Source organism: Mastigoproctus giganteus, chromosome 1 (assembly GCF_048544385.1).
Source record: "Mastigoproctus giganteus isolate SK-2022 chromosome 1, ASM4854438v1, whole genome shotgun sequence".
In the NCBI taxonomy this organism is placed as follows: Eukaryota; Metazoa; Arthropoda; class Arachnida; order Uropygi; family Thelyphonidae; genus Mastigoproctus; species Mastigoproctus giganteus.
Genome location: NC_143575.1, coordinates 37,829,555 through 37,856,869, shown reverse-complemented (window position 1 = coordinate 37,856,869; position 27,315 = coordinate 37,829,555). Strand labels below are relative to the sequence as shown.

At 39.5% G+C, this 27,315-nt stretch overlaps 1 protein-coding gene across 2 annotated transcripts in view; it reads left to right on the top strand.

Moving 5' to 3' along the window:
- LOC150090712 (diuretic hormone receptor-like) overlaps nucleotides 1-27,315 on the top strand; it is a 212,473-nt gene that overhangs the window by 81,416 nt on the left and 103,742 nt on the right. For both annotated transcript variants that reach the window (XM_090379588.1, XM_090379597.1), the window contains exon 3: nucleotides 25,441-25,563. In XM_090379588.1, coding sequence (XP_090235714.1) covers nucleotides 25,441-25,563 — 123 coding nt within the window. The remainder of the gene's footprint in view (nucleotides 1-25,440; nucleotides 25,564-27,315) is intronic.

Here is a 27,315-nt window from a genome sequence, read left to right as displayed (position 1 = left end):
AAAGTGTGCCCTGGTAATTCTGAGGGGACCTTCCCTGATGCATTACCCGGCCACACAGGATTAACTTGATGGGACATCAGACGTCCAAAAACTTAACCACAGGACCGGATCAGTCCGTGTCCTCTTAAGATACAGTAGATCCTGGCTGCCTCCATGTGGCTAGGGATGGGAGTGAGGGGCTGTGACACAAACCTGCCACAGCCCCCTACTGCTAAATGCCAGGTGCCGGCTAACACACAACGCAAACACAACACTAATGCACACCTAATTACATATTTCATCTATCAGATGCATTTTTTTTTTTTTTTCTTCTCAAAATTCAAAAAACTTAAAAAATTTAAAGAATTTTTTTTTTTTTTTTTTTTTTTTGTTTTGTGTTAAATATATACGTGAAATTTTGATGCTCTTTTAAGTTCTTTTCTAAGCCGGCAACTTGGCAAAAAGCTTAACAAACGGCGGATATAGGGGAAACCCTGGAAGCCGCTAATAACTTACAAATACACTTTATCTGTATACATGTCGCGAATGGATATATATGTGAGAATGTATATAAATTGTATATAAATCTTGTATCATGTATATATAAATGGATGTATATAAATCTTGAGAATGTATATAAATTGTGTGTATAAATAAATGTAAAATGTAAATGTAGTCAGTCCTGAACCTTTCGAGACATTGGTAACAGCTTGTTTATTGAGTCTACGTTAGAGGAACGTCTGTTAGAATTCTTTTCTAGATTCATCTGTAAATTATCTTTGCTTACTAAATTTCATTAAACAACTATCCCCGTTGTTTTATTCATTTATTATATTCGATCAGGGCATTTCTGCAGTGGAAAAGAATTTTTTCACACTGTGGCCGAATTTGGACGTCTTGAACGACAGTATTATGGTTTTTTCCCTTCCTTCAGGAAACTTGGAGTTTCCGTGCAGCAAAAAAACTAAACTAAGGATGAAACACTTTATTATAGGCGCAGTACACTGATAATGACACAGTATAATTTTGGAACAGAAATTATAGCTGCTTTTGCGCATAATTTCTGTTTGGTGGTGCAAACACAAATTCATAAAGTTTGGCATACTCTTTGGATTAAGCCGCACTTAGCAGTCGTAATGTGTCTGCCAGCCCACTTAGATTAACTCGTAGACGTCTAGATGTGATGTCATCAGTCGGTTTTGCTAAAACTCTAAGGCCTGGTGTGGGCAGAGTAGTCTTTGCTATTACTGTAATGCGTTGTCAGGCACAGGGTGCAATTGATGAGTGAGAGGGTACAAATGGAGCTGTTTACCTCTTCTAGGAGCTGGAATGAAGGAGGAAAATGCTCGATATTCGCACAGTGAGCGTAGTCTGCTAGCTCTGGCTCTGTTTGGCACTAATCCAAATAACATAGCCTAACTCACTGACAGGGGAAACTCTGGAGGGGTACTTACAGCCAGTGGAAGGTCAAACTATTTTTCCGAGGTCATCTTCATATGTCGAGACTGCTAAAACGGAAGGATCGAACAAGTGGATCGCTGGAGGGGTATGTACCTCCTACGAACGTACACATTCCAAAATAAAATCTTCTTTTCTTTCTGTGTGTTTTCTAATTCTTTTTTCACTTCCTGGGCTAGGGTTTCCGAGAGCGAGAAGACTTATTTTTCTTCTTCTTTTCCTCGTCATGCTATTAAAAGAAACCACTCACTTCCGTATCTACCATAATGGTTGAGCTCTCGAAGCATAAAAGGAGGCAGAAACATTGTTCGCAGCCCTCTGAGGATGGTTAGGCGGGGAAACGTATATCCGTCCTTGAGTAGATCGATTTGTGAAACAAAAGTGGCACGACATTTGTCTCTGGATCTTTTGTGATTCTTTTTTCGGTTCAATGTGTTTTTAAATTCGTATTGGAGGAAAGGTTTTATGGATATAGATTTTTGTGCGCTTTGAAATTTCTATTTAAATTTCAATGTTTAGTTTGGTTTTTCAAATATTAAAGGACAGAAATGGTTCCGAGTTACGTCTTTTTATTTTAAAGATTTATAAGATCTTTTTGATTTCATATATCAAAGACCATCAAAATCCATATGAATTGGATTTTGATGGTCTTGGACTGGATTTGATTTGACGCACTAATCATTAGTAATATACTCTGATTAAATATGGCTTTATAAGTAACATATGCTTTTGAATAAAATATTCGGAGATCTTATACCAAGCGCTGGTGAAAATATTACCTCACCATCTTTACTTATTTCATTTTGTACCTCCAGACAGACTAGAGTAGTTTTTATGAGTACCTGCTTTATGGTGCTTATAGTGTTACAATTTACTGAGTATCATGGTCAGTGGCCTTACCTTCGCGATGAGCACTTTGGTTACGAACGCTGTCCTACATCATGCGGAAAAAGCTCGGATTTGATTGAACCCAGTCTGCATCTTTATAGGCTTTTTTGTTTGTTTGTTTTTTCTCCCTGGAAACTCGGATTTTTTATCCTGCAAAACAGGACAGGCAAATCGATTACTAAGTGGCTACTTCATTATGTACACCTATGTAACATCGATACCTACCATTTAGCCCTCATAGGGATGCTGGTCCATGTTGACTCAGTTGCTTCCAGCAACTGAAAAATTGGAAAATTGGATGGTCTCGCCCCACAAGTGCGCAGTTGGATTGAGATTTCCAGTTAATACACGACATGGAAGAATTAGAAAAGAAAATGATGGGATATGCACATTATCAAATTCATGAATGGAGACTCTAGATGAAATTTTCCCTGGAAAAACGAAAAAAGGATTTTTTTAAAACCGTTACCATTTGAATCAGTTTTCCCACCTCACAAAATTTACTTCAGAAAGGGAATGTGACCAGGCCCTACCATTTTTGGATGTTATGATATACAGAGAGAATTGTCAGTTATAGAAAACCAACCAGTATGTTTGTGCCAGTTCACAAAAGATGGGCAGAAGAATACAGGCTATACTCCCGTCGATTAAATTCCTCACTCCTGAAATGTTTAGGAGTGGAGTGGTTTATTTATAAAATCGACTATTCGGTTGTGATCCAAGTTACATCGGCGAAGCAAAGAGACTCCTTAAGCATCACCTGGAACAACGTGGGCACCATAGGAAATGCAGATTGCAATTTGGCTGTTGCCGAACTTGTATTGCAGAGGGACTTAATCTATACCAAAATTCCTTTTCCCTCATGCCATCTTCACTCTCGCCCTGGTCAGAGGGCTGGCAGTCTGTGAGAGTTCTATTTCTCAAGTGTTCCTATCTTCCGTGCCGTGGATTGATGCTGGGAGGTCCCTTCCTGGAGATCGTGCCTCCCAATAACTAAGTGAACGAGACACTACACACACCGAATGATTTTTCAAAGTTGTGCAAAATCATCACCACAGTGTACTTAACGCGGATTTGTGGGGAACCTCTGGCACAGCCTGACAGTCACACTGTCTACGTTCCTGTTTCGCAGTGGGGTTACGATACAAATCCCTGCTCGGCATCTCTCATCGGTTAAAGCGAAGAAAGATGCCTGTTTTAAGCAATGAACATTTATTGCGAAAAACAACAGACAGGGAACACGTATTCACCGTCTTTGAAGCGGCGATCAGTGCACGTGTCAGACAAGTATGTATGAACAAGCTGCCCGATACAAGATAATTAAGTTGAGGAAAGAACTAACTCTGTGAAGCTACCCTTTTCATATATTTATACAACTTTTTGTAGATAGTGATTCAGTGATATTCAAGATTTTTAAATACAATTGGTCGGTGTTGTTTAGAATCAATATGTAACGTGCCCGATCTCAGAGGATTCTGTCAGCAGACACCCGTTGTTTGTTTTTATTATCTGAATGCATAATCATCATCAGTAATTCAGTCTTGTGACTGGTTATTTCCTCTGATGAGCTGTCACCACCTTAGTCTATCTTCTGTGCCGTTTGTTTTAGTTCCTCAAAATTTTGAAACCTTGCTTCATCCAGCAACGTCCCGATGAAGGACTTTTTTGGTCTACCCCCAGGGCGTTTTCCCTCCACAGTCCTCTCTATTGCATCCAGAGCAAACCACCATGTCGAATCACGTGGCCCATCCATTTTTAGTCTAGTTGATCTTATTTTACCTAAAATTTTCCTTTGTTTTTTGGTTTTTGGACACGTCTTTTAATACTTCCACATTTCACACTTTTTCAGTCCATTTAATTTTTTTCATTCTGCGCCAGCACCACATTTCGAAGGCCTCAATCAATTTTTGTCTCTCTTTGTTAGAATCCAGTTTATTCTTGAAATATTGTTTTGCCATTGCAGTTCGGGATTGAATCTCAGTTTGACATGAAATATCCTGTGCAAATAACTGCCCCAGATACCCAAAGTGCTCTACCTTTTCTATCCTTACTCAATCGATCTCAATTCGAAGGGAATTAACTTTTTACCGATCATTGCCTTAGTTTTTCATAACGTTTATCTTCATTCCATACTTCAGCGCTTTCTTATTTAGTCTTTTGATCATTTTTTGCAGCGTAGCGGGACAACTTGCTAGTATGGCCTGATATAGCCTGTACGTACTTTTCACCTTATCATAATGCAGAAAAGAAAAATTCATTTATTTCTCTGCTTGTGTTCGTTTTTGTTATTAATATTAAGTTTGTCATTGAGGACAAGATAGCGATTGAGTTTAACCAGAGATTAGTGAAATACTGCTAGGACAGATGGTCTCTTTATTTCACTTTGGGAAATTTGGTAATTTGGGCGAAAGATTTCCAATATAATTATTGAAGTAAATTACGTGGAAGCTTGAGAAGTTTTAATTTAAGCTGAATGTTTATTTATGGATGCCTTGATGGAGTATTATCCCGCGTTATAAGTAAATTATTATTTTTGGTTATTTGTGGTCATGTTTGCTAGCAGAATAAGACTTACTAAGCGTAAGGACGGTTGATTCACTAGAGTGATTGGAATTTGTGAGCTTCATTTTAGATGTTTACAATGATTGAATAACGGTGTGGAATATGGTCGGTTACAAAGTGTGCTGTTGTTATTTTGTTGTTATTTGGTTTTTTAGGAGCATTAGCAACTAAGGCCATATTGCTCCGGTGCGGTGGTCATTCCCTGACCTTTCCGCATGTTCCGTATTTGGTGGTGACGGGCTCGAACCCCGGTCTAATCAAGAAGGGTGTGCTACGCACTGCTGCTCCTTCCCACCTGGCTACGGAGGCGCCTACAAAGTGTGCGTTGTGTATTAGGTAGTGGATGTAAGGAATTGGATACCGGCCACTGTGAAGGATAATGGATGAGTAAATATTATTATTAATTACATTTCTGTCGTTTAAACTACTAATTTTAATATGCTTACCCGCAGCACGTGTGATTGGACAGTATCAATTGTGGTCTGATGCTTTGTAGGAAGTAGTTGCAGGTGGGGACATCGTGAAGACTCATATTTGGAGAGTTTGATGCCGGCCACACGTACACGAGTTAGTTTAGATAATAATGTTAATACCCTGATGGAGTATTATCAGACTTTTTTTTTTAAATCATGATCCTCCCATCTTATAAAGGAATTAGGCAATTTATGCCACTTTCCCCACAGTTTGAGAACTAAATGGGATGAAATAGGACGATCTAGGAGAAAGTTAGAAATCGAGAAAGAAGTGCCCGAAACAAGACGTCTAATATTGACGGATAGTACGCCAGATGCCCCCCAACCCATACAGGAAACAAACATCAAACAGAAATTAAGATCAATGTAGAAATAAAAGAGCTCCATTACAGTTAAAAATTCAACATTCGTAATTTAATTCAAACTTTGATAAAATATAACCCACTGCAACAATCAACAAGATTAAAAAATCGATAGTGAGAGTATGAAAATAGCCGTGATCAAAAGTCACTGCAGATTAACGTAGGGTATTCCTCCAACCAATAGTAAGAAGTATCATAAAGATGACAAAAACACAGAGGAAGCCCCAAAAACGGTCACAGCAACATTTGTTTTAGTATTAGTAGTGGCAAAATGATGCAAGGAAGTATGCTTATGCAGCTTCAGCCATAAACAAAAATTGCTCTCTTTCCTTCTAATAATTTGTCAAATTACCCACTTCCAACACCAGATGGAAGTTTTGTTTCTAAAATCAGTTACTCTGTGGTCAAAGGCAAATGTCCGCACATCTGTCCTGCAACCAGATATTTTTCAATTTAAATTTATGTCCTCTTATGTGCGTCGTCCGAGAAAGAGTAAGGATGCCATCAGCATTTCGTTTTCCCAATCCATTGAAATCTATAAAAACTCCAGTTCTTCTGCGGACAACTGGAGTTTTTATGAAAAACAAAAGAAAACATTCTTTTGTGCCCCTGACTAATTTTGTTGATCTTCTCTGCACTCGTTCCAACAAATCTAGATCCTTCCCAAAATGACACCTCCAGACCTCATTATGCAGTATTCATGCTGCAGTCTAACCATTGCCTTATATATAATCATCTCATTGTTCCTGCTGGAAAAATTTCTGTATATCATTGACAAAACCCATGTGCCGTCATTCAGTAATTTCAAGGCTGTGTGTACTGCTCAGAGAACTTCATGTCTGACCTCCCAATTACCTCGAGTGTAGGACCATCCAATTGGTATGGTATTCGGGGATTACCGATCCCCAAATGCACTACTTTGCAGTTACCAGTATTAATCTTCAATTGTCACTTCTAAGCTCGTCTGCCTAATTTTTCTTTTTCTTGTTGCAATCGCACAACCCGATTACTGTCACAATTCATGCCCACCCTTGTCCGAAAGGCGTAACACCAACTAAATAAATTGAACACTTATAAACTATTTATGTAATCAGTTACTGTAAACTGAATGGTCGAAATACACAAAAGACAATGTACATCGCTTATTGTAATCACTGATAATGTTATCACTTTTATTAATACGTATTAAAAATTTCTGTTCATTGTAATCAGCTCTTCGGTTTGTGTTACTGCTTTTTTGCCTTTTCGCATGAAGTGGTCGATTTCTTCTTGAACTCCGACACGCTTTGTTCCTTAAAATAACAAAAAGCAGCCGAATTTGTCCACTGCAGCCTCATCTTCTCTGGTCAAGCTCTTATTGATGAAACATGGTTCATCTCTGTAGCAACCCACTGCGGTTTGTTCCAAAAGTGGATTACAAGCAGCGATCTACACGCAGACCGACGACCCTCTAAATTATATGTTTCACTTAACCCCCCCCCCCCAAAATTCACCCGAAAATGCTCCTTTGTTAGTCAGAAACTCCGTTAGAGAGCGATGCACTGACATGGGCCAATCCATCGTTTTCACATCGCGCATGTACACCACAGTCTCCATTGCACGCTACGTTTCACATTTAGTGCATTTCCACCATGTATGCAGGCCAGGCCATACCACTTTATCTTTCTCCCATTTCGATGTTTCTATTTAATTTGAACAACCCTTATATTTTATCCATCTCGGAGATTAATGTTCTGTAAATTCTTACAGTAGAAGTATGCAACTGAACAAACTATGCAGATAACTAAAGGGTCACTCCAAACGGCCCCATTTTGTAATATGGAGTCACGATGGTTGGATTGTACTACTGTCAAATAATACGCTGCGGCTGCCCTATGAATTATGGTGTTAATGTGCGGACTAATGTCTATAGTAACTGTGTCAGATGTGCCAGCTAGGAGTATGAGACACTGTAGTTGTTAAAGACTGCATTATTAATTCGGAATAATGCTGAGCCAATTTGGAATGTAGCCAGAAGGAGATACTCCAAGCCAATGGTTTCATATTTCGTTCAGCTAATCGACCAATATGTGGTCCTGGTGATAAAGCTGAGCTGCTTGCAAAAAATGGTTGCTGAATTTATTCTCGATCTGATAGTTGAACGCGTGACATACTAATTCTTGTCTGCTATTACGCAATTGCATTAATAATATAGTGAGACAAAGAATTTAATAAACATTCTGGGACTGAAAGAACAATCTGCTTTTGAAACTTTTTAAATGAGTCAAAACACTTAGTAAACAGAACAATAGGAACTTTCTGTTGTTCTCTTTAAGAACAGCGTGATGGTTTTAACACGTATTTTGGCTCATTAATTTTTTTCCTAAGTTAGAGGAAATATTTAGGCTATTTGAAAACAGAAAAGTAGTGATAAATCCGATCCCCCAAATTACGGATGTGACATTGATAAATATATCAGCGAGAAATTTTTGAAACATCCTTATTTAATGGATTAAGCAATTATATATTACCATCGCCTGAGACTGACTAACTCGTTCCATAAAAGTGCCTCCATCGCGATACAAAATAGAAATGCCCTCTTTGGGTAGTGCTCCCACTTCGCTGTCTAAAAGGGCATTCAAGGACGATAAGAACCAGATGCATTAACTGTCGATTGAACTAGCACTAAAATAATGGAACTGAATTTGTCTTTTTTTCTTACCAGGTATTGTATTTTTATATTATATAGGCGAAATGGAATTACGAAATGTAAAGAATTAGGAGTGCCATTTGGTTCCGATTTCACCTTTAAGAAACATGGTAGATGCCGTGGCTCTTAAAGCTCTTAGAACGCTTGGCCGAATAAAGAGATTTTTGCTTTGTTCTGCTCCGATAAAGTACTAGTTAGATTATGAGATTCTGTTCTTACCAATATTAGATTCTGGTGACCTTGTTTGGTCTCCGTATCAGAAGACTTCATCTAGAAGGATGAAATGGCAAATGTTTTGTTTTGAATGGCTCCTCTGTTAGCTCAGCGAGCTTCTGTACCACCGAAATTACTATCCTTGATTGTTTTAAATTTATTTGACACTTCTGCATATTCTTCGCTGTTTCTATAATGTCTACGGGCTTCTGAACTATGCGCGTAGACCTTTGAAGGTAATCGATATTGATTTCTTTGTCTGCGATTCATTCCTGCCTCACTTGGTTATTTTATTTTTACAAGGTAATTTTATTAATGCACTGCTCTGATTCTTTCTTTGCTTATCTTTTGTACGAGTAATTGGAAGGATGAAAGGCAAATTGGATTTTTAAAAAGGAATGATAATAGCAACAACCTAATAATATTTATTTTACGGTGATCAGTGAGGTCACAAAAGAGACTGGTACGAACAGAAACTTATAAACAGAAAATTTATTTATAATAAAATTTTTAAAATTAGACGCACCAAATTTTAGTCACATTTCTAAAATCTTCAAAACTTATTTCAAACTTTAAAAACTAAATGGCGAACTGCAATGCTGACATATTAATCTTCGAAAATTCTGCTAAAACACAATTTATTGTGTTTGTGCAAACGCAAAACAGCCCACGATCAAGAAGGTTAGAAAAGACAATAGAATTATTAGAAATGTATAGATAGTGTTATAATTCTTTTAATTTCGTTTTTATCAGTGATTTGTAGGCTAGGTCCCTCTTCCGAACGCCGTTTGGCGTCTAGCCATCCGGTATGACAAACTTAAGTCGGCAGTTTGATGGTAGCTCGTGATATGAGTGCATAATCGAATATTTACGAGTATTTTATACCTAATAACTACGCATTACTCTAATTGATATCTCTCGCTAACCCTGAATAATTAAATAATCGAAATACACAGCGTATTACAAAAGTTCGTTGCCATAGGAATATCTAATAATTATCTTATTATTCAAAACCACCGATGTGAGGATGCAGCGCCATCAACGGACTTTGGCGTTAGTTTATTATGAGATATCGTCTACTTCTGGTGTGTTAGCCATCACCGTTTCGTTATTCTTTATAGCTTGTCTCGTCAGGTAATAACTGAAGAAGGCAAATGCATTAAATATCTTGATGGGAAACTGGTGAATTCCGGCCAACGAGACATAAAATTTTGTTACTTTTTTGCGCGAACTTAAGAAGCTAAATAAAAAAAAATAAAAAACCTTAGTAATTTAAATAAGTGTACAAATGAAAAAAAAAATCGTAATAGAAAAAAAAAAAGAATAAATTCACAAATCGTAATTCTCAAAATAGCAGCCGTTCTTAAAAATACGTTTGACAAATAAAGAATATAAAACGAATGATTTTATTTCAAAACCAACGAGAGGAATTAATTATCAGCTGGACCAGCTGCTAGTGTTATCAACTGTAAATTCTAAACCAAGGAAGTGATTGTAGAAGTTACTAAGCTCATTTTTGCCAACTAAGAGGTACTGTTCAAGGTTCAGACCTAAATAGATGTCAGATGTACTGATGAGACCAGTGGATAGAAGGAAACTACATCAGGCCCATATAATAGTACAAATTAGTCTGCAATCAAGCCACTAAGGGGGGGGGGGGGAGTAGGCAAACTAAGCCAGATAACGAGCCTTTGACTAAGAAATATGAAGAAAATTAGCAAAGAAGTCTTTACTTCTGGGCGATTTTGTCTGACTGGATATTGTGATGCAGTAACAAAGGAACTGGATGTAAAAAATAGTTTTGATATCATGTACTTGTGTTTAACGAAAGCTTTTGACACTTTTCTGCTTAAAATACTGCTGTTCAAATTAGAGTAGTGTGGCATTAGGATTAAGTTATTCTTATGGAGGTTGAGTTGTAGGAGCCAAAGAGTATTTATCAATGAGTAGTGGTCTTCTAGAACTAATGTTATTTAGTAGAGTCCCTCAGAGTTCAGTTCTGAGCCTCGTATTGTTTGTAATATTTATTAATGCTATTAATGAAAGCATATGTTCAATTTCTAAGTTTGCAGATGATACATAAGTTGGCAGGGTTGTTAATAATAGCAATCAGGGTATGCCATTGCAACAAGACCCAGAAAAATTAGACAGATGATGTTTAACATTGATCTCAGAATAACATACCAATTGGGTGTCACCATACTGACAGTAGTGGAGAAAGAAAATGACTGGGGGATTTTGTAGACCGTCATAAGGTTTTCTTAAGTGCAGACAGGCTGCTAGGAAAGTTCATGAAATTGTGTCAGTGATTTACAGAAATTTCGCCAGCGGGGGATAAGGACGGGATTATCCTATTATATACGGTTGTTTAGGCCACATCTTGACTATTGCATACAGATCTGGAAGCCTCACTTCCAACAGACCAACAATGGACCTGACCAGTGTTCATAGCTGAGGAAAAATATGGCTATCAATGACAGAGAAGACCAACGAAGATAGAGAAACTCCAAGTTGCTGCCTCAACGGAACCATATTGGCTCTATGCTCTGCACTCTCTTGTGCAGTGCAATTCTTTTACTCCCACTCCCGGCAGGGGAGAGAGGTGACGGCTTGCTGTCGCCTCTCTTCCCTGCCACACCATTTCTTCCCTCTGGTGGGGCATGGGCATGCCTCACTGAAAAATTGGGGGTCACCTACCCTATCGACTCTCTTCTTCCTATTTCACCCCCCAGCCTTCACTCTCCCCTCCCAGCACTTTTTCTTGCACAGCGTATAGCCCTACACGTCCAAATTTAAAATACACCAAAAAATTTCGCCCAACCTTTTAGGCACTTTAGAAACAGGCTTTCAGCGTCAAACCCCATATTAGTGCTTTAATGTAAGTGATTTAAAATCAACCGCGGTCGTTCCAATTTTATTTTAGGTCCTAGCCACTAAAATCCCAGGAAAGTAAGTGGCAGGACCTGCCAGAGTACAATTGACTCAATGGTAACACCCGGCTAGCCTTCACGTGGCGAGGTATGGGTAACGTCTGGTCCCATTAGGGGCCTGGCGGCCAATAAGCCGGATAAACAATGGGCACAACATATAACACTATTCATGACCCACACACTTCTAAATCTCTGGCTTTGACAGGGTACTGTCACCGATACATAGAACATTCGCGGAGATGGGAGAAATCCCAGGAGCCGCTAGACCGTCAATACATCATACCTCCAGATCCACATATTTCCTGAGGAACAAATCCACAGATCTGCGTCCTTCCTAAGGATGGATGTGGATCTGCTGGAATGGGTGCAGAGAAGGGCATAGTGTGCATAGTGTGCATAGTGTTAGGGTCGGGCGCCACCTGTGGTTTCCCACATCTGCGCCATATGTACACTGTGAAGAAATACAGAACACTGTAAATGCCAGAAAAAGTGTTGTGTGTTGAATGTGTGGTTTTGTGTTGGGTTCTGTTGTATGTCCTGGCATTTGGCCGCAGGGCCCCTGATGGAACCCCACGTTGCCCGCACACACCACTAGGAGGTAGCCAGGCTGCCCATAGTTCTCTGGCTAGTCTCCGTCAGGGTCGCCTCAGCTTCCTGAGCGGAGACCAAGTTAAAAAAAAAAAAATAAATAAAATAAATAAATAAATAAATAAATAAATAAAAAAAAAATAAAATAAAATAAAAAAAAAAAAAAATTAATTAAAAGAAAAATAATAATAAATAATTAATTAATTAAAAAAAAAAAAAAAAAAACACAGCGATTAGATAGAGTGAGGTAGTACAGGGTGTACAGAAGAGGGGGAATGAAAGTAAGAGTAAGGGGATATAGGCGAAGGCGTCCCCAACCAGTCAATGTACACTCAGTCAATCAGGTGAAGGCGAAGAAAGGGGAAGGAATGGGGTCGAAAGTGACTGTACAATTGAGCACAGATAGGATCGCCATTTGGCGCCTCTGTCATCGACATCGGGTGGTGTCCAATCCAGGGGTTTAATTCGATCCAATGGTAGCTTTCAAACTTCAATCATCAGATAGTTGTCCGTTTGATGGTGTGGCGGTCAAGTTCATGACTGTCTAGTCTGGATGAAAGTCCATCATGGTCTCAAACCGCCTGTTGTCTTCCTTGGGACTGCTATGGCGCAGGTACAGGAACTGTAGAAAAGGATTTCCTTCGGCTGAAGAGCTCTTGTGCGAAACGCGTAAAAGCTGTATATTCCTCCCTACTATCAAGCAGGTGTGTTTCTTGGTCTTTGGGTATGTAGGTCAAGGTAGTGATGAAGGTGCAGCGAAGATCCTCATACAGGGGGCAGTCATACATAAGGTGCGACCCACTCTCAGTCCCACCACAGGTGCAAGTGGGATCATCGATGATTCCCAGGGCCGTCAGTTTGCCTTTTAATGATCCATGGCCAGTTAACAGGTATGTAGCATAAAGACCAGGTGAAAACCAGGGGGGAAGCCTGGGGAACACCCTGTTAATGTAAGGGAAGAACTTTCTAGTGATTTCGCCTTTGTTGGAAGTAGTCCATCTCGCTTGCCACGCCTGCTGCAGATGCGTGAGGAGACGCTTCTTTTCTGCTGTTCTGTCGTTTGCGGGGTCTGTTGTGAATTCGAGGATGGTCTTGGAATTTGTTTTGGAGAGGTGGAAGAGTAGTCCACAGCGGACCACCTCCAGGTCCAGTGGCATGGCGCCTGCCAGGATTTGCAGAGCATGGGTACTGACAGTGCAGCAGGCACGGGTAGTAGCAAGCAGGATGTTCCTTTGCAGAGAGTCGAGGATTCTTCTACCACTAGCAGTGATTGCTTTCGGGTACCAGATGCCTGCTGCGTACGTTATAATCGGGGTAAATATCACTTTATAGAATAAGGACAGAGTGTGCCTATTGAGTCCCCAGTCCCGTCTGGAGACCCTGGCGACAAGGGCGGTGTAATTACGTATCTTTCTTCTTAGGTATTTAAGATGTGGCTGGAAATTCAGTTTGCTGTCAAGTATAACTCCTAGATACTTGAGATGAGTGGAGAATTTTATGGTCCTGTTGTCGATTTTTATCTGTGGCGGTCTGGCTTCATTGAGACTTCCTTTGAGAAGAATAGAATCTGTTTTGGCGGCAGAGATGGTGAGGTTATGGTGTTTAGCCCAGTCCTGTAGCTTCTGTAGTGCATTATTCGCCAAAATCTCCAGTCGGGCCCTAGAATCGCCGGTAACGGTGATAATAAGATCATCTGCATAGGCTTGAGAGGTGACCTCTCCCAGGTCCATGCCAAGGAATTCATCAAGCACAAGATTCCACAAGAACGGTCCCAAAACCGAGCCCTGTGGGCATCCTCTGTAGACCTGTCTGGTGATTTTCATATATGGAGCATTGACAGTGATTGATCTGTTGGAAAGGTAGCTTTTGATGGAGTTATATAGGTTTACTGGAAGCTTTGATTGACGCAGTCTGCTTAGGACGCTCGGCCACCAAAGTGAGTCGAACGCCCCAGCAAAGTCGACAGCGATGACCAGAAAGTATTTCTTTTGGGTAATTCCTACTGCTTCAAGGAGATTGTGGAGTGCATCTACAGTGGAGTGCCCCGTTTTGAATCCAAATTGTCTGTGAGAAGCCATGTTTGCATTGTTGTAGTGTTTGAGAAGTCTGTAGTAGAGTAGCCTTTCATAGAGTTTACTAAGTACCGACAGGAGAGCGATGGGACGGTAGGAGTTTGGGAGTTCAATGAGATTGGTCAGGAGCACAAAAAGATGTCTTACCAAGAAATGCTCCAGTTCTGCAGATTGCAGTGGCTGGAAACTAGTCAACCGCGAGGACGCCTGACTGAAGCGTTTAAGGCTTTAAATTGGTTGAGTAAACCAAAAGATGATGATACGAGTATCGTTACTCATTCTCAGATGACACACATGAGAGGATATAAATTTATGTTGGCGAAGGATGGGTGCAGGATAGATATGCGAAAATTTGCTTTCAGCCAGAAAGTAATTGATTGTCGGAAGAACAAACTTCCATCTGGTGCTTTTGAGGTCAGTTTCAATTGAAGGACGGATCAGACAAATTATTAGAGGGGCTGAACTGATGATGTGAAGTATTTTGGTTGATGCTACATAAGCTTTCTTCCTTGACACATTTACCACTACTAATACTATTACTAATTTATAAACTGATGCAACGAGTTCAGGTGCATCAACACACTTCTCTTTGTTCTCCCGTGTAGAAAAGACGATAATAACACCTTAAACTTCTGTATTCTAAATAATTTAGAAACAGTCGGCTTAACTGTTTATAAATTATTTAGCTGTCATTTAAAAGCTGGCCAAGGCTGAATTCTGTTCAGAATTACGATTTATCCATACTCATCACTACGTCCTGGTGGGAAGGAAAAACTGAAATTGTTTGTCTTCCAAACTCAGCTTGCGAGAAATTTATTTTTTTGCGGTGTGTGTTGTGTACGGTATTGGTTCAAATGTGGCAGTGGCATGTGCGTCTATGAATAGCGAAGAAATTGCAGTTCTAGTAATTCTTACAGAAAGTATCTTGCGAGGATAAAATCTGTAGGAAAATTTCAGTAATCTCTTGGAGGCAGATCGCTGAATCATCCGTTTTGCCTCTGACCCTGTAAATTCTAATGTATTATTTGTGGAACTGCTTTATCCAACCTCGAGCCTGGGCTTGAACCTAATTGAGACACACTCTATGACATCTTAGGGTCCTTATTTGAGAGCTGAGCTCATGTGCTCTCAGTGAGGCACGATTTAACATGATTCCTCACATATATTCCAAAATTTGTTCCACATATGTACCTGCTGATAAATTTTATGCTCCGATTGGTGTTAAAAGCACACTAGCACTCTCACAGAAATAGGATTCGTGGTTGGTCTTACTAATCGTGTAATAAAAAAATCTTTTCGTATTATGTACAACCGCCCAGTGGCAAATGCAGTTCACAGCTTTATTGTAATTCTTAATCATGACTTTAAATTAATCGTTATCTTCCTATGTTGCTTTCATCTAGAGGTGGAAGCAGCCTACCCTGTTTCTTGGCCATATCTGACGAAGAAACAGGGTAGGCTGCTTCCATCTCTAATTTAATAAAGCCTAATTTTGCTTACTGTTATCAAGTAGATGATATCAGTTACTGGCATCTGTTATAACTTTACCCTTTGTGATTGAAATTGGTTGAACAGCGACTTGTGGATACACATGAAATTTTAGAAATACGAACATTTTTAATTCCCACGTAACTGTTCTTGTTACAAAAAATCCAAATCCCGTGGGACGACGTTTGTTTCCTAAATGTAATGTCTATTCCATTTACGAATGCTCCTTTGTAATTAGGTAAAATTTCTCAAAACTTTTCTTGTTGCTGTGAACAGCATCTGAATTATTTAAAAGCGTCTTGTTGCTGTTTTTATTTTTAAATTTAAGTTGGTACAAATACAACTCAGTGAAGCCAATAGCAGTGTATGTTTAACAACGCTGTCCCAATATACAGATAGCTATTTGATACTTGTGTGCTTTTGTTTTTAATGGCGTATTTGAAATGTATATTGTGAGCAGTAATGCAGCGGAGAGAAATTTGAGCAGTAATGCAGCGGGGAGAAATTCTATTTCAAGCGTTTTTGAATGTGCACTTTTTTAAATATGAAAGCCGACACGCACTTAGATGGGTTTCATATTCTTAAAAGCACCATTTAATTCCTTCTTCGTTGCTGCCGGAGCGATTTGGTCTCAGTTGTCTATTACAGGTTGACGAGGTTCGGGGACTTGATCAGTTGGATTTACTGTATGATTGCCTATTTGTCCCCATCATTTCCTATGCCTCTATAACTTGGCTTCACAGGATGACAAATTCTGTAGTCAAAAAGTATATTTTGCAAGCTCAACGATTCTCTCTCTTATCCATTACTAGAGCGTGCCCAACAGTTTCGACCAAGTGCTCTCTGGCAGATTACCGGAAATCTTCAAATCATTTTATCAGAACTGTTGTATTGCACTAGAAATAATTTGAGAAGGTCGATTTTGAACATAAGTTCATGTCCACATCAAGAAAAGCTGTGTACAAGACAAGATGTCAAGGAAGAGAAGAAAAGAATTTTGAGTGAATTGGTACAGGTCTGGCAAAGGAGATGGAGATCTTGGAGAAGGGGCGAGTAACGTACATGTTCTTACCCCGAGTAGACATCTTGAAGGTGAGAAAGAAACCCTGGTTCTTCCTCACACAGTTCGGTAGTAAATGCAGCCTTTCTAATAAGGCCATGGATTGGCAAAGAGGCTTTTCCAGCTAGGCCTAGTAGAAAGTGAAAATTGTACTTGTGGAGAAGAGGAGACATCGGCTTATATAATGTTTCAGTGTAACAACTATGTTCACATTAGGAGTCAACTAGAATTGTGTTTAGGAGGATTGGAACAACAGTTCCTCTGGAGCATGTTCGTAGATTTACAAGGTGCAGTACTTTCTTTAACAATTTCGTCGTTTCTGTATTTAAAAGGAGTGCACAGTTGAAGTTAGATAGTAGAGCCAGCCTCCCAGTGGCAGGGATGGAAACCTAGTCCATCGGGATGGATGACATTTGCGATGATTGTCCAAAGTTTAATTCCTGTTGACTAGGACCAACTGGCATGAGCGCCCTCCGAAAATTGAGTTGTGTTGAAATTTTGAAATTTCTTTTAGTTGTTAAAATGTTTTAAACACAGCTAAAGTTAGAATTGAGATGAGTCGGAAACCACATATAAGCTACGGCTTGGGTGGTGGGTTGACTTAATCGGTATTTTAAATATATATGTACAAGTAAACTCATTATAGGCTGGCATATACATCACAAGAGTGGTCAGTTAGAGGGAATTCCATTCTACATCTTTGCTCTCCGTCGGTCAGAGTCCAAACATTCCGCCTGCAGCGAAACCCAGACCCTGTGTTCTAAATTTTAACTAACGGCCCAAGCATATAGGATTGAAAGTTAAATACGTAAAGAAATACTTCAGTATGCGGACTGTTGTCATAATTCTGGCAGCCGTGAAGCTGCGTTTTCTGTTGGCGAGAATGGTCTTACGGCCATCTGCAGGTTTTGATTTTTCAAGAGAAACAAAAAAGGTGCCTGGCGACTACAGTCGCTGACATTAGATTTGTCTGATGTCGAACCTAACGTCAGACATCGTAACGGAAAACAAGATTATGCTAGAACTGATCTGTTGACAGGCGGACTTACCAGGCAATAAAATCACCCAGAAAAGTAATGGATTGACAGGAATTCACCCCAATAAACACACACAGCTACGGCAGAGTTTCCCATGGGACGTATAACTGACAATTGACAAGCAGGGTTAGATTCGGAGAATGGAGCGTCTTATCTGTGATGGCAGAAGTATGATTAGAGCGCGAACTGCAAGTAATCAAAGTAGCCTTCCGCGAATCAGAAAACAGGGTTTGAAACACTCGCTGCGACTGAATAAATCGATGAGGGAAAATATGCGAACTGCAGGGTTCTATTTTACTAAGCGGAATAGTTGAATGGTACTGTTATCCAATCTGCGAATTAAGATCAGAAATTTCACCGGCGCTCTTGTCAGAGTTTCTAGGATTGAGTGGGGTCTTTCTAGAAGATGTTTAAGAATCTACTATAACTCTGTGTTTCTCCCTATGGTTGCCTATGTTGCTGGCGCTTGGTTCCATAGGGTGCGGACTGTACAATTTGAATCAAAATTGATGTAAATCCAGCGTACAATGTTACTTTGTATTTTGACGATTTGTCGAACAGTTTCAATACCTGCTTTGCAGAAATACCTGCTTTGCCACTGAAATCCCAGGAAAGTAGATGGCAGGACCCGCCAGAGTACTCTAGCTACAGTGGTACACCCGGTCAGCCTCCCCGTGGCATGGTGTGGTAACGTCGGGTCCCACTAGGGGCTCGGCGGCTAATAGACCGGAGGAACAAAGGGCACAACACAATATACAGCACATGACCCCCACACACTTCAAATCTCTGGCCCCGATACAATGTACACCCGCGGAGATGGGAGAAATCCCAGGAGCCGTTAGACACTAACATACCTTATACCTGCTTTGCAGATTTTAGCCGGGACGTTACCACTCGATCTCTACGTAATTTTCAGAGGCTTATGTTATCGCTTGAAACGTCAGATTCCCACTCAGATCATTGGAATTTCTATTAACACTCAAGTTGATGTTAAAGCTGAACGACAAAGAATTTGGCAAGAGTTGATCAATTTGTGGCAGAGTAGGTGGGATGGCACAACACTGGCCAGAGTAACACGTAAGTTTTTTCCTGAAGTTGACTCTTGTATGTCCCTCATACAATGAATTTCGAGTAATTCTGCAGAATGCAATTCCCAACTTTTCATCAGGATTGGAACCTAATTTTGTATCAAATGCCACCAGTTACCCACCCTTCAAGATTTTGCTAAGGCAACCTTCAATAAAAGGCTTGTAATTCTTTCTGCAATGACTGCACCTGCGAATGTTTCAAATTCAGCTCAAGACTCTTCACCTTCGCTGCAGTGACATCCATTTTCTCAATAAGATCTACAATTCTGGACTTGGTGCTCTGTGTGTTGTGTTTTTTTTTCTTTCTTTCTTTGAAACTCTACAAGTGTTCTACAACTACAACTCAATTAGGCGATGAAAATTCCTGTGCTCCTTTGCTCGGATGGCTGTTAACTGACCGTGACTTTGTTACTGGTGATCGACTGATTTTGCTACTAATGACTGCAGGATTTACTGGATTTAACCTCAACTGTTTATAAGGTTTGTGCCTGCTTCTGGGCTAAAATGCTTGTGTAAAGTTTTGTCGGCTGAGAATGGTACTGTTATCCTTAATTATTTTCTTTGACCTTGGTTTTTTATTTATTTTTTTATTTATGTTAATATGCAAAAGATTACTTGCATTGTTTACTTTGAAACCTCAAAGTATCATCTGTGTTTACCTCAATCTGCTGAGGTTATCTTGTGTACAGTATTTAATTTTTGTACAGTTGTACAAGTTCCTTTATTTTACTATTTTTGGCTCGTACTTTGTTGGGCTCTTGGCGTCCCTCTCTTCTGCTGCCTCCGGTTGGTTGCCCCTGGTCTACCTTCCCGTGGTGGTGGCGCGTTTCCGACCTGCTGATTCCGGGTAGCCAAACAGCCAGTTCACTTCTGGCCATTCTACAGAATCCTTTAATTTAAAAGTGAAACGAGGCGGAGATGAACTAAGAGTCCAGGTGCCGCCCAAGACAAATACATACATAAGCGGAATAGTTTCGCAGCGAGTGTGTTAAGCGCCAAAGCAACTAAAACTATGAGGCATGTGTATATTGTGTTTGTAAATTGCATGTGCCGACAGACCGATTAAGTCAACCACCTTGCGAACGTTTTGATAAAATTTCACCTCGTTATTGGCGGAATTCGAATCCAGTCATTTTCCATCCCGGGTGGGGAGGATGCGATTATATCCACTGTGCTACCGCGAGGGAAATAATTTCGGACACGGAGAAAGAGCATGGATGGTTAGACACTGGGTTTTGTACCCTATGAATTCCATCTTTCTTAGTAGATGTAATATTTCAGTCCATTATAAATAAATCTTTATTTGTCCTACCAAATTTAAAATATAGGTGTACATTGGTAAGTGACAAATTCCCTTCACGGCAGACAATGCCAGGGGATTATCATAAAATGCGAATAAAAGAATGTCTAAAATATACAAGAAAGGTTAAATATACACGAAAAGATGACATTTAAACTACATTACTCTTCACTACATTTCTGTCTAGAGTCCTAGCAATTGTAGTACAAAAGTTCATCGTAACATCACATCCACTGATCAACTTGTGCGAGATATACATTATTCAATTGCGTACACAGTTCTTGACAGAAATTCACACAACTACTAGGCAACAGTAGCCTCAGCGAGCCACACTGCGGTTTGTTTCCTATATTTCGGATCTTCTATGAGCCTTAGTAAGTCAATTCCAATATGTGTTACGCACTGAATTGATTCTAACGCACTGGCGGGTATAAACCTGTCGGCCATCTTCAGTCTGTTGGTCTTCATTCTCAAGGATTTTGTGCCTCTTAATGCAGATGGCGGGATGTGCCACTCACAAAGCTGCCAGAAGCATGGTGATGATATCGTGCCAGTCATCATTTTGATTGTGTTTATTAATCGTTTCCAGGCAATGATGTCTGGAAAACGCTGCAGTTTAAGCTGTTCAGAGAGCTGCTTGGTCCTTAACTGTTGAGGGAGATGGTGCTTATGGTTTGCTCACTTCAGCAGCCAGAATTCACTCGCAAATACCTCCTAATGTGGGTAGGGGTGGCTGACGTCCACAATTCGGCGCTATACAAAATGGCCGAATACACTGTGGTTCTTAAATATCGTGCGGTTGTTGCAGTCTGCTTCACGTGCAAGAGGTGTTGTTTTGTTGCCCAACGTAAGTAGTTCATTTTCTTTACAATCAGGTCAATATGAGACTTGAACGTAAGTTTCGTATCAAAGTTACACCCAGATCTCTATGCGTCTCAACAACTGGGATAGGTTTGCCATTAAGTTTCGGGTGTATGAGCGTAGGCGATTTTTTGAGCGAGTACACCATGATTACAGTCTTCTGCGGATTTAGGGCCAAGCCAAATTTGTCTAAGTACACGAATAATTTCAGAAGCTTATAATTAATCTGCTCACACAATGCCCTATTGTTCATGGACGGTTGGATGGGTGTTAGGGTCTTAATATCGTCTGCATAAGTGCATACATCATCCCTACCGTTGCAGAACGGGATCATCATGGCGGTAAAGAGGAGTCCAGATAAAACTCCACCCTGTGGAACTCCTGCATGGAGTTGGCGTTGGAGGATCTGTGCGGTAATAAATGGACCGACAAGTAAGTAGGGCCTGTAGGAACTTCAGCAAATTTCCTTTTATTTGGAAGGCGTGTTGGAGCAAATGAAGTAAGGCATGTACATCCAGACTATCGAAGGCTGCTTTTATATCGGCATAAATTATTGCGATTTCCTTTCTGGCTCGGAAAGCATTTAGTATCGCGGCTTGAATTGTGAGGAGGTTAGTTATTGTTGATCTTGCAGTTATTGAATAATGAATTTGTTGAGGCTGTCCAGCCAGTATCTGATTCGACAACTTTGGCAACAGAGCTTTCTCCAGTAGTTTTAACAGGGTAGATGCAGTAGATATTGGCCTATAGTACTCCACAAGGTTAGGCTTTGTAATTTTCGGCATTGGATATGCTACCTTGTCTTATGAAAAAGTTTTATTTATTCATGATTTGTCCTGGCCTCACTGGCTATTCAGTAATTCACTTAAACATTCTCTCTTTCATATTATAATATGAACACACAAAAATGTGTTTTTTGTGTTCCATTCATTATTTTATTTCCTTGGCTAAACCAGACTGTTAATATTTACATCGTCCTTAATTGCATTAATAATTCAACAGGTGCATAATTCACTAATGATGCGCTATCTGAAGTGAGAGCGGAGATTCTGCTCTCGTTTGTGAGGTGTACCCTTTCAAACGAGATTAGCAGTATCGTAGAATTTTAGAGTAGTTTAGATCTATACAGAAAATTATTAAAGTCATTTGACAGAAGCGATCACCAGTAACTGTCCTATCCCACTCGGTAGTAACTAATTAATATCAGAAATGCTCTCAAATACCTGTCCGCTGTTATCCTCCCGATCCCATCGTTTTACTTCCACTGTCCCAATAGTTAATGCTCATTTCACCTTCAAGATCCTTAACGTAGTCATTACTTCTTGAATCAATGAATGAAGGCAATTTAGCCTTTGCCCCAAGATACTCCGGCAAGCTATCACTTAGCATACGGCTCATTGCTTCTGTTCCATTACACCGAATTAATAACCTCTAATTCACCACTTCGCATTCTAGAACGCACAAATGGCCAACATTTCTCTGAGGATTCCCTATAACAGTAACGCTTTTCAGAGTGTTGGGTTTATTCAGAAGCCAGATTGATACCGCATATCAAAGCAGCGCCAAGCCTCTGTCTAGAATTTAAATTAAAATTAAAAAATCCAAAATTATTCGATTTCAAAAAGGCAATTAAAAAATATCGACACTTCAAAAATTTTAAACTTAAAATTAAAAGTATTTCGGCTATGATAATGTTGGTAATTAATTCGTTTTAAATTTCTCTTTTGAAACTCGAAAAGATTGGAATTTAGGACTTTACCAGCGCGAGTGTTTTATTTTCTAGATAAAATTCCTAGAGGAGGAACACCGCTGATAAAATAACCTTCTGAGTGTCGTTAAACAAATCTGTGGAGATAATTTTGATCTACGTGAGATCATAAAACACATCGTGTCTAAACAGTTGCAACTTTCTTCACCGATGAAGGTACTCACAGATAAGGATGTCATGGAGGAGCTATAAAACTAGTAGAGGAGATAGTCGTTTCAGCAGATAAAAGTGTCAGGACACTTAAAAATATTTCTTCCTTAGCTTGCAAGGATGAATGGTTCCACTCCAAAAGGACTTAGTGAAAGCAGACGGTGAGATGGATAATCAATATTCCTGTGATCCATATAGCGTACTCTATAAATAGCTGCGCACTAATCAAAGTAAGAGATCTCTGTAATGTCAGAATAAGACCTTTAAATTCCGAGCTTTAAAGATCTTACTTATGACATTGCGTCTTTCGACTGAACCTCTCCGATTCATACTAATAAAACTCATAACTTATTTACCCACCAAAGATGAAATAATAATTAATAAAATTCACGAACATTCACAACTAATTCATAGTCATTAATAGCTAATAAAATTATTTATGGCCTTAATACGGTTTGTTGAATTTGTTATCTGTTAATTTTTGCAGTTTGCTGGTTCTACTTGAAAGATCAGACTATGTGTACCCCGTGGTTCTGGTCTTACTTTTTGTCTTCATTATATGTTATTTTGCAAACAGAATTTGCTATAGAAAGTGGCTAAGAGCAGTATTTCTTTGATATTTTGATTGTATTACAGTAACGATCCAGTAGAGGCATTTGTCAGTATTGTCAACACAACAGCAGGCATTAATGAGAGGAATCTCAGTTGATCAGTGGTTCCTTATTATCAATCTCAGTTGATCATCTGTTACTTGTTCCGGTGGTTATATATATATATATATTTATTTATTTTTGTTTTTTAACTGACCCTAGTTTAGAAGCAGTTGCGTCCTTTTCTTCACGAAGAACTTTTGAATGAAGTTTCACTGGAATTTTGAATTTCCGCGAGGAATTACTTTTAAAATTAGAGAACTTATAAAATATTTAATCTGTCTTGTTTCATTACATTTCATAAACAAGTTTTTTTTTTCTCTTTACAAAATAGCAAAACATTTTTCAGATTTGATTCTCACAAATGGATGGCGGCCATCTTGTTTCAAGATGGCCGCCATCCGAATTATATAAATCAATCAATACGTTTTCTGGTTATACTTCGGGACGACTGCGCATAAGGTAAGAGGAGTTCACAAGATATAGGAAGAAAGAACATTTAGATTTAGAGCCTACAGTTCTATCCAAACGAAATTTGCAGTGTATAGGGGGAGGTTCCCAGAACAGGTTTGAACTAGAAAGAAAAGTCTCTTGAGAAAAGCTTTATTTTTCTTTGAATCTTTGAGCAAGTGCATGAAGGGCCTTAGCGAAACACGGAGGAAGCTGAGGCCTCATATTTTTCTCAGGATGTTCCCAGTTCAGTCCGACCTCGTCCTAGGATATCCTGTTGGAGATATTTTTATTTCAACTTTTAAACAAGATTGAAAAAGCTTAATTGAACCACTATATAAAGTTCTTGCTCAGAGAACTCGGTAAACTTCGTAGAATGTAGAGCTTATATTCTCGGGCTGTCAACCTAGGAATCATCTCAAAAGTCCGTGCAGTTGTGTTTCTCTCACGCAATTTCTGTGTATTCGTTTCTTCATTAAAATTTTAATGGCTTTTTTTTCTCTCTTAATTAAATAAAAAGGAAATTTCTTCTGCAGTTATGCTGAGGCATCGCCCTGAAAGTAACGAATTGAATGGCTTCTGGAAATGATATTACTAAAATTATCAGTTAAGTTTATAAGCCCGAATGGCTGTAATCCACCAACCAATCAACCAATACATAATTTAAAACTATTGTTGGCGATAAAAACGAAGTGCTGCCATCTACCGTGCTAAAGTGAAACTCAAGACATAATAGACTGTCTCAAATAGTTCTCGTATACGTACATCCATTTGGCTTCTTGAAGCAATTTTCCTTTCTTTTCTTACACTTTATCCGAAGATTTGTTTTTCCTGCTAGTCACGAGTAATACGATTTCTTTGCAGGGAGATGTAATCACGGTATCCTTCTTTCGTTTATGTGTGCAGAAAATGTTTATTTAATAAAGGAACAAACATTTTTTTTTGTTCTGGTTTGCGAGCATTTCCATTGTGTGCCAACATAAGCAAATATTGGTTTTCTGATTGCAATCTGACTCCCTCCGAAGTATTATTTGTTGTTGACACATTGGATGGAAGCGTGCAAAGCGGATGTTCACAATAATCTCCTTAAAAAAGTTTTTTTTTCAAAGTGAAGTCTTTGCATGCTCTTATAACGTAAATTTCCATTTCTGCCACATATAGGGAGATACAGAGAGTCACCAAAGTGTGGTGCGATTAAATATTTGGAGCAATTCACTGACGCGGAAAAGGTGACAAACAACCTGCTTAAAATGTTTAAGAATTCCTGTGCAGAAACGTTAGGTTTAAAAATGAGGAATGTGGTATAAAATGTAATCTGCCTTTTAGTTAATGTTTTCAAATAGAAATGCAGATGAATTGGTTTTCTATTTATAGGTAAAGAGCTGAACTGTAATCACACGTGGGATGGACTGTCTTGCTGGCCTGCTACCGCTGCTGGAGTTACAGCTGCAGTTGCCTGCTTTGAAGAGCTCAATGGGGTCCTCTATGACACCTCACGTAAATATTTATTTATTTATTTATTAAATCTGTTTATTGCTATGCCGAAGAGCCACCCCCTGGACAGCAGGGGGGGAGGTGATATTTACATACAGAGGTTAAGACAGGGACATGTGTCCGGCGGTTACATGGAGCACGTGTATGCATAACCCGAAAGGTACAGAACTTAGTGTTTATTATTTTACATAATTGAAAGAATTACAGGATATTATTTTCTCAAAATTGCTATAAATTTCAAAAGCATGAGAGAAATATACAAAATATAGAGAAATGAGGCAGTCCTTCACCGGTTGTTGCCCGTGGTATCTCTTCAATCTTGACTGTCCTAGTGCACACAAACAGGCGTCTTTGGAGTAGTTGATTCTAAGAGAGAGAAGACCAGTGATGGCTTCACTTTATTTTCCTTTTCACCTATCTTTAATGGGATGCATTGTGGCGGCATTTTCTTTCTGGTGGCGTCTCATAAGTGTATGTTTGCATATGTGTCCTTTAGCTTCTGACGTCTGTATGAATGCTGTTCGCAGAATCTATCCAGGTCGATGGCTAGATTGTTCATCAAATCTACCGTGTTTCCTGGGAACATGCGTCTCAATCCTTTCAGGTTGTTCAACCTGATTGTGAGTGGGAGCCTTGGGTCCATTTGATTCCTTCCGGCAATGCGTGGGGTTTTTATTAGATCAGTAATGTCAGGGGCGTCGAGTCGTCTTGTGATTAGTCTGGCAAGTGTAAGAAGGTTTGCTGCCACAATCTGTTGTTTCCATGGGGTGACTTCCAGATTTATGTAGGGCCCTAGAAATGGCGTATTGGTTGCCAGTCCGCCAGTTGAGCCATTTCAGGAGCCAGTATTCCAGGCTGAGGAACTTGTTGAAGTGTGTTGTGAGAGCAGAGGACCAAATGGTTGAGGCATAGAGAGGTATAGGATAGACACATCGGACAACATATTTCTTTACCAGGTCGGCGTCATGAATTCCCGTTAATTCCTGGCGGATCGTCCACATAGCGAAGTACATTTTAGTTTTTGTGTTCGGGAGGTGAGCCTGGAATGGCAGCCCCTCATCCCATACTAATCCGAGATCTTTGTGTGTTTTAACTTTCTGAATGGGTGATCCATTGATGGTAAGATTAATGTCATTGCGTGACTTCTTTCAGGTGAAGGACATTTGAGCTGTCTTTGCTTGATTAATCTGTAGTCCGATGGAAGCCAAATATTGTTGGTGGTTATGTATGGTTTTACTTGCCTGCAAGGTAGTGCTAAGAACCTGAGTTTGGTCAGAAGATGTGATATAAAGTTTCAGGTCATCAGATTATGATTGGAAGTCAGTTTGGGATGCCAGGAAGGGCTCCAGCGCTGCGGCAAATAGGGTTGGTGATATACGTTTTATATATTTATTTTAAATAAGAGAGCTTATATAAGAGTTCCTTTCGGTGTTGTTTCTCACGCAGCAAATAAAAATTTTGATATCAGTTGGCGTAATTATGGAAAAGAACTCTATCTGACCTAACTTCAGTTAACGTTTTGTTAACCGTGTAGCTGACACTGACAATCATCAATCACGCAGTACAGCATCACAGATGGAACTGACAACAGTGAATCAGTCGCTCTCTATAACCATAACAACGATAACAGGTCACACGTTATAATTATAACTGCCGAAGCTTATAATTATTCACGTGCCATGACGTACCTTCCAAAGTAGCTGGAATATGACGAATGAATTAAGCCAGCGCTCCCGGATTCTCTTAGACCAACTA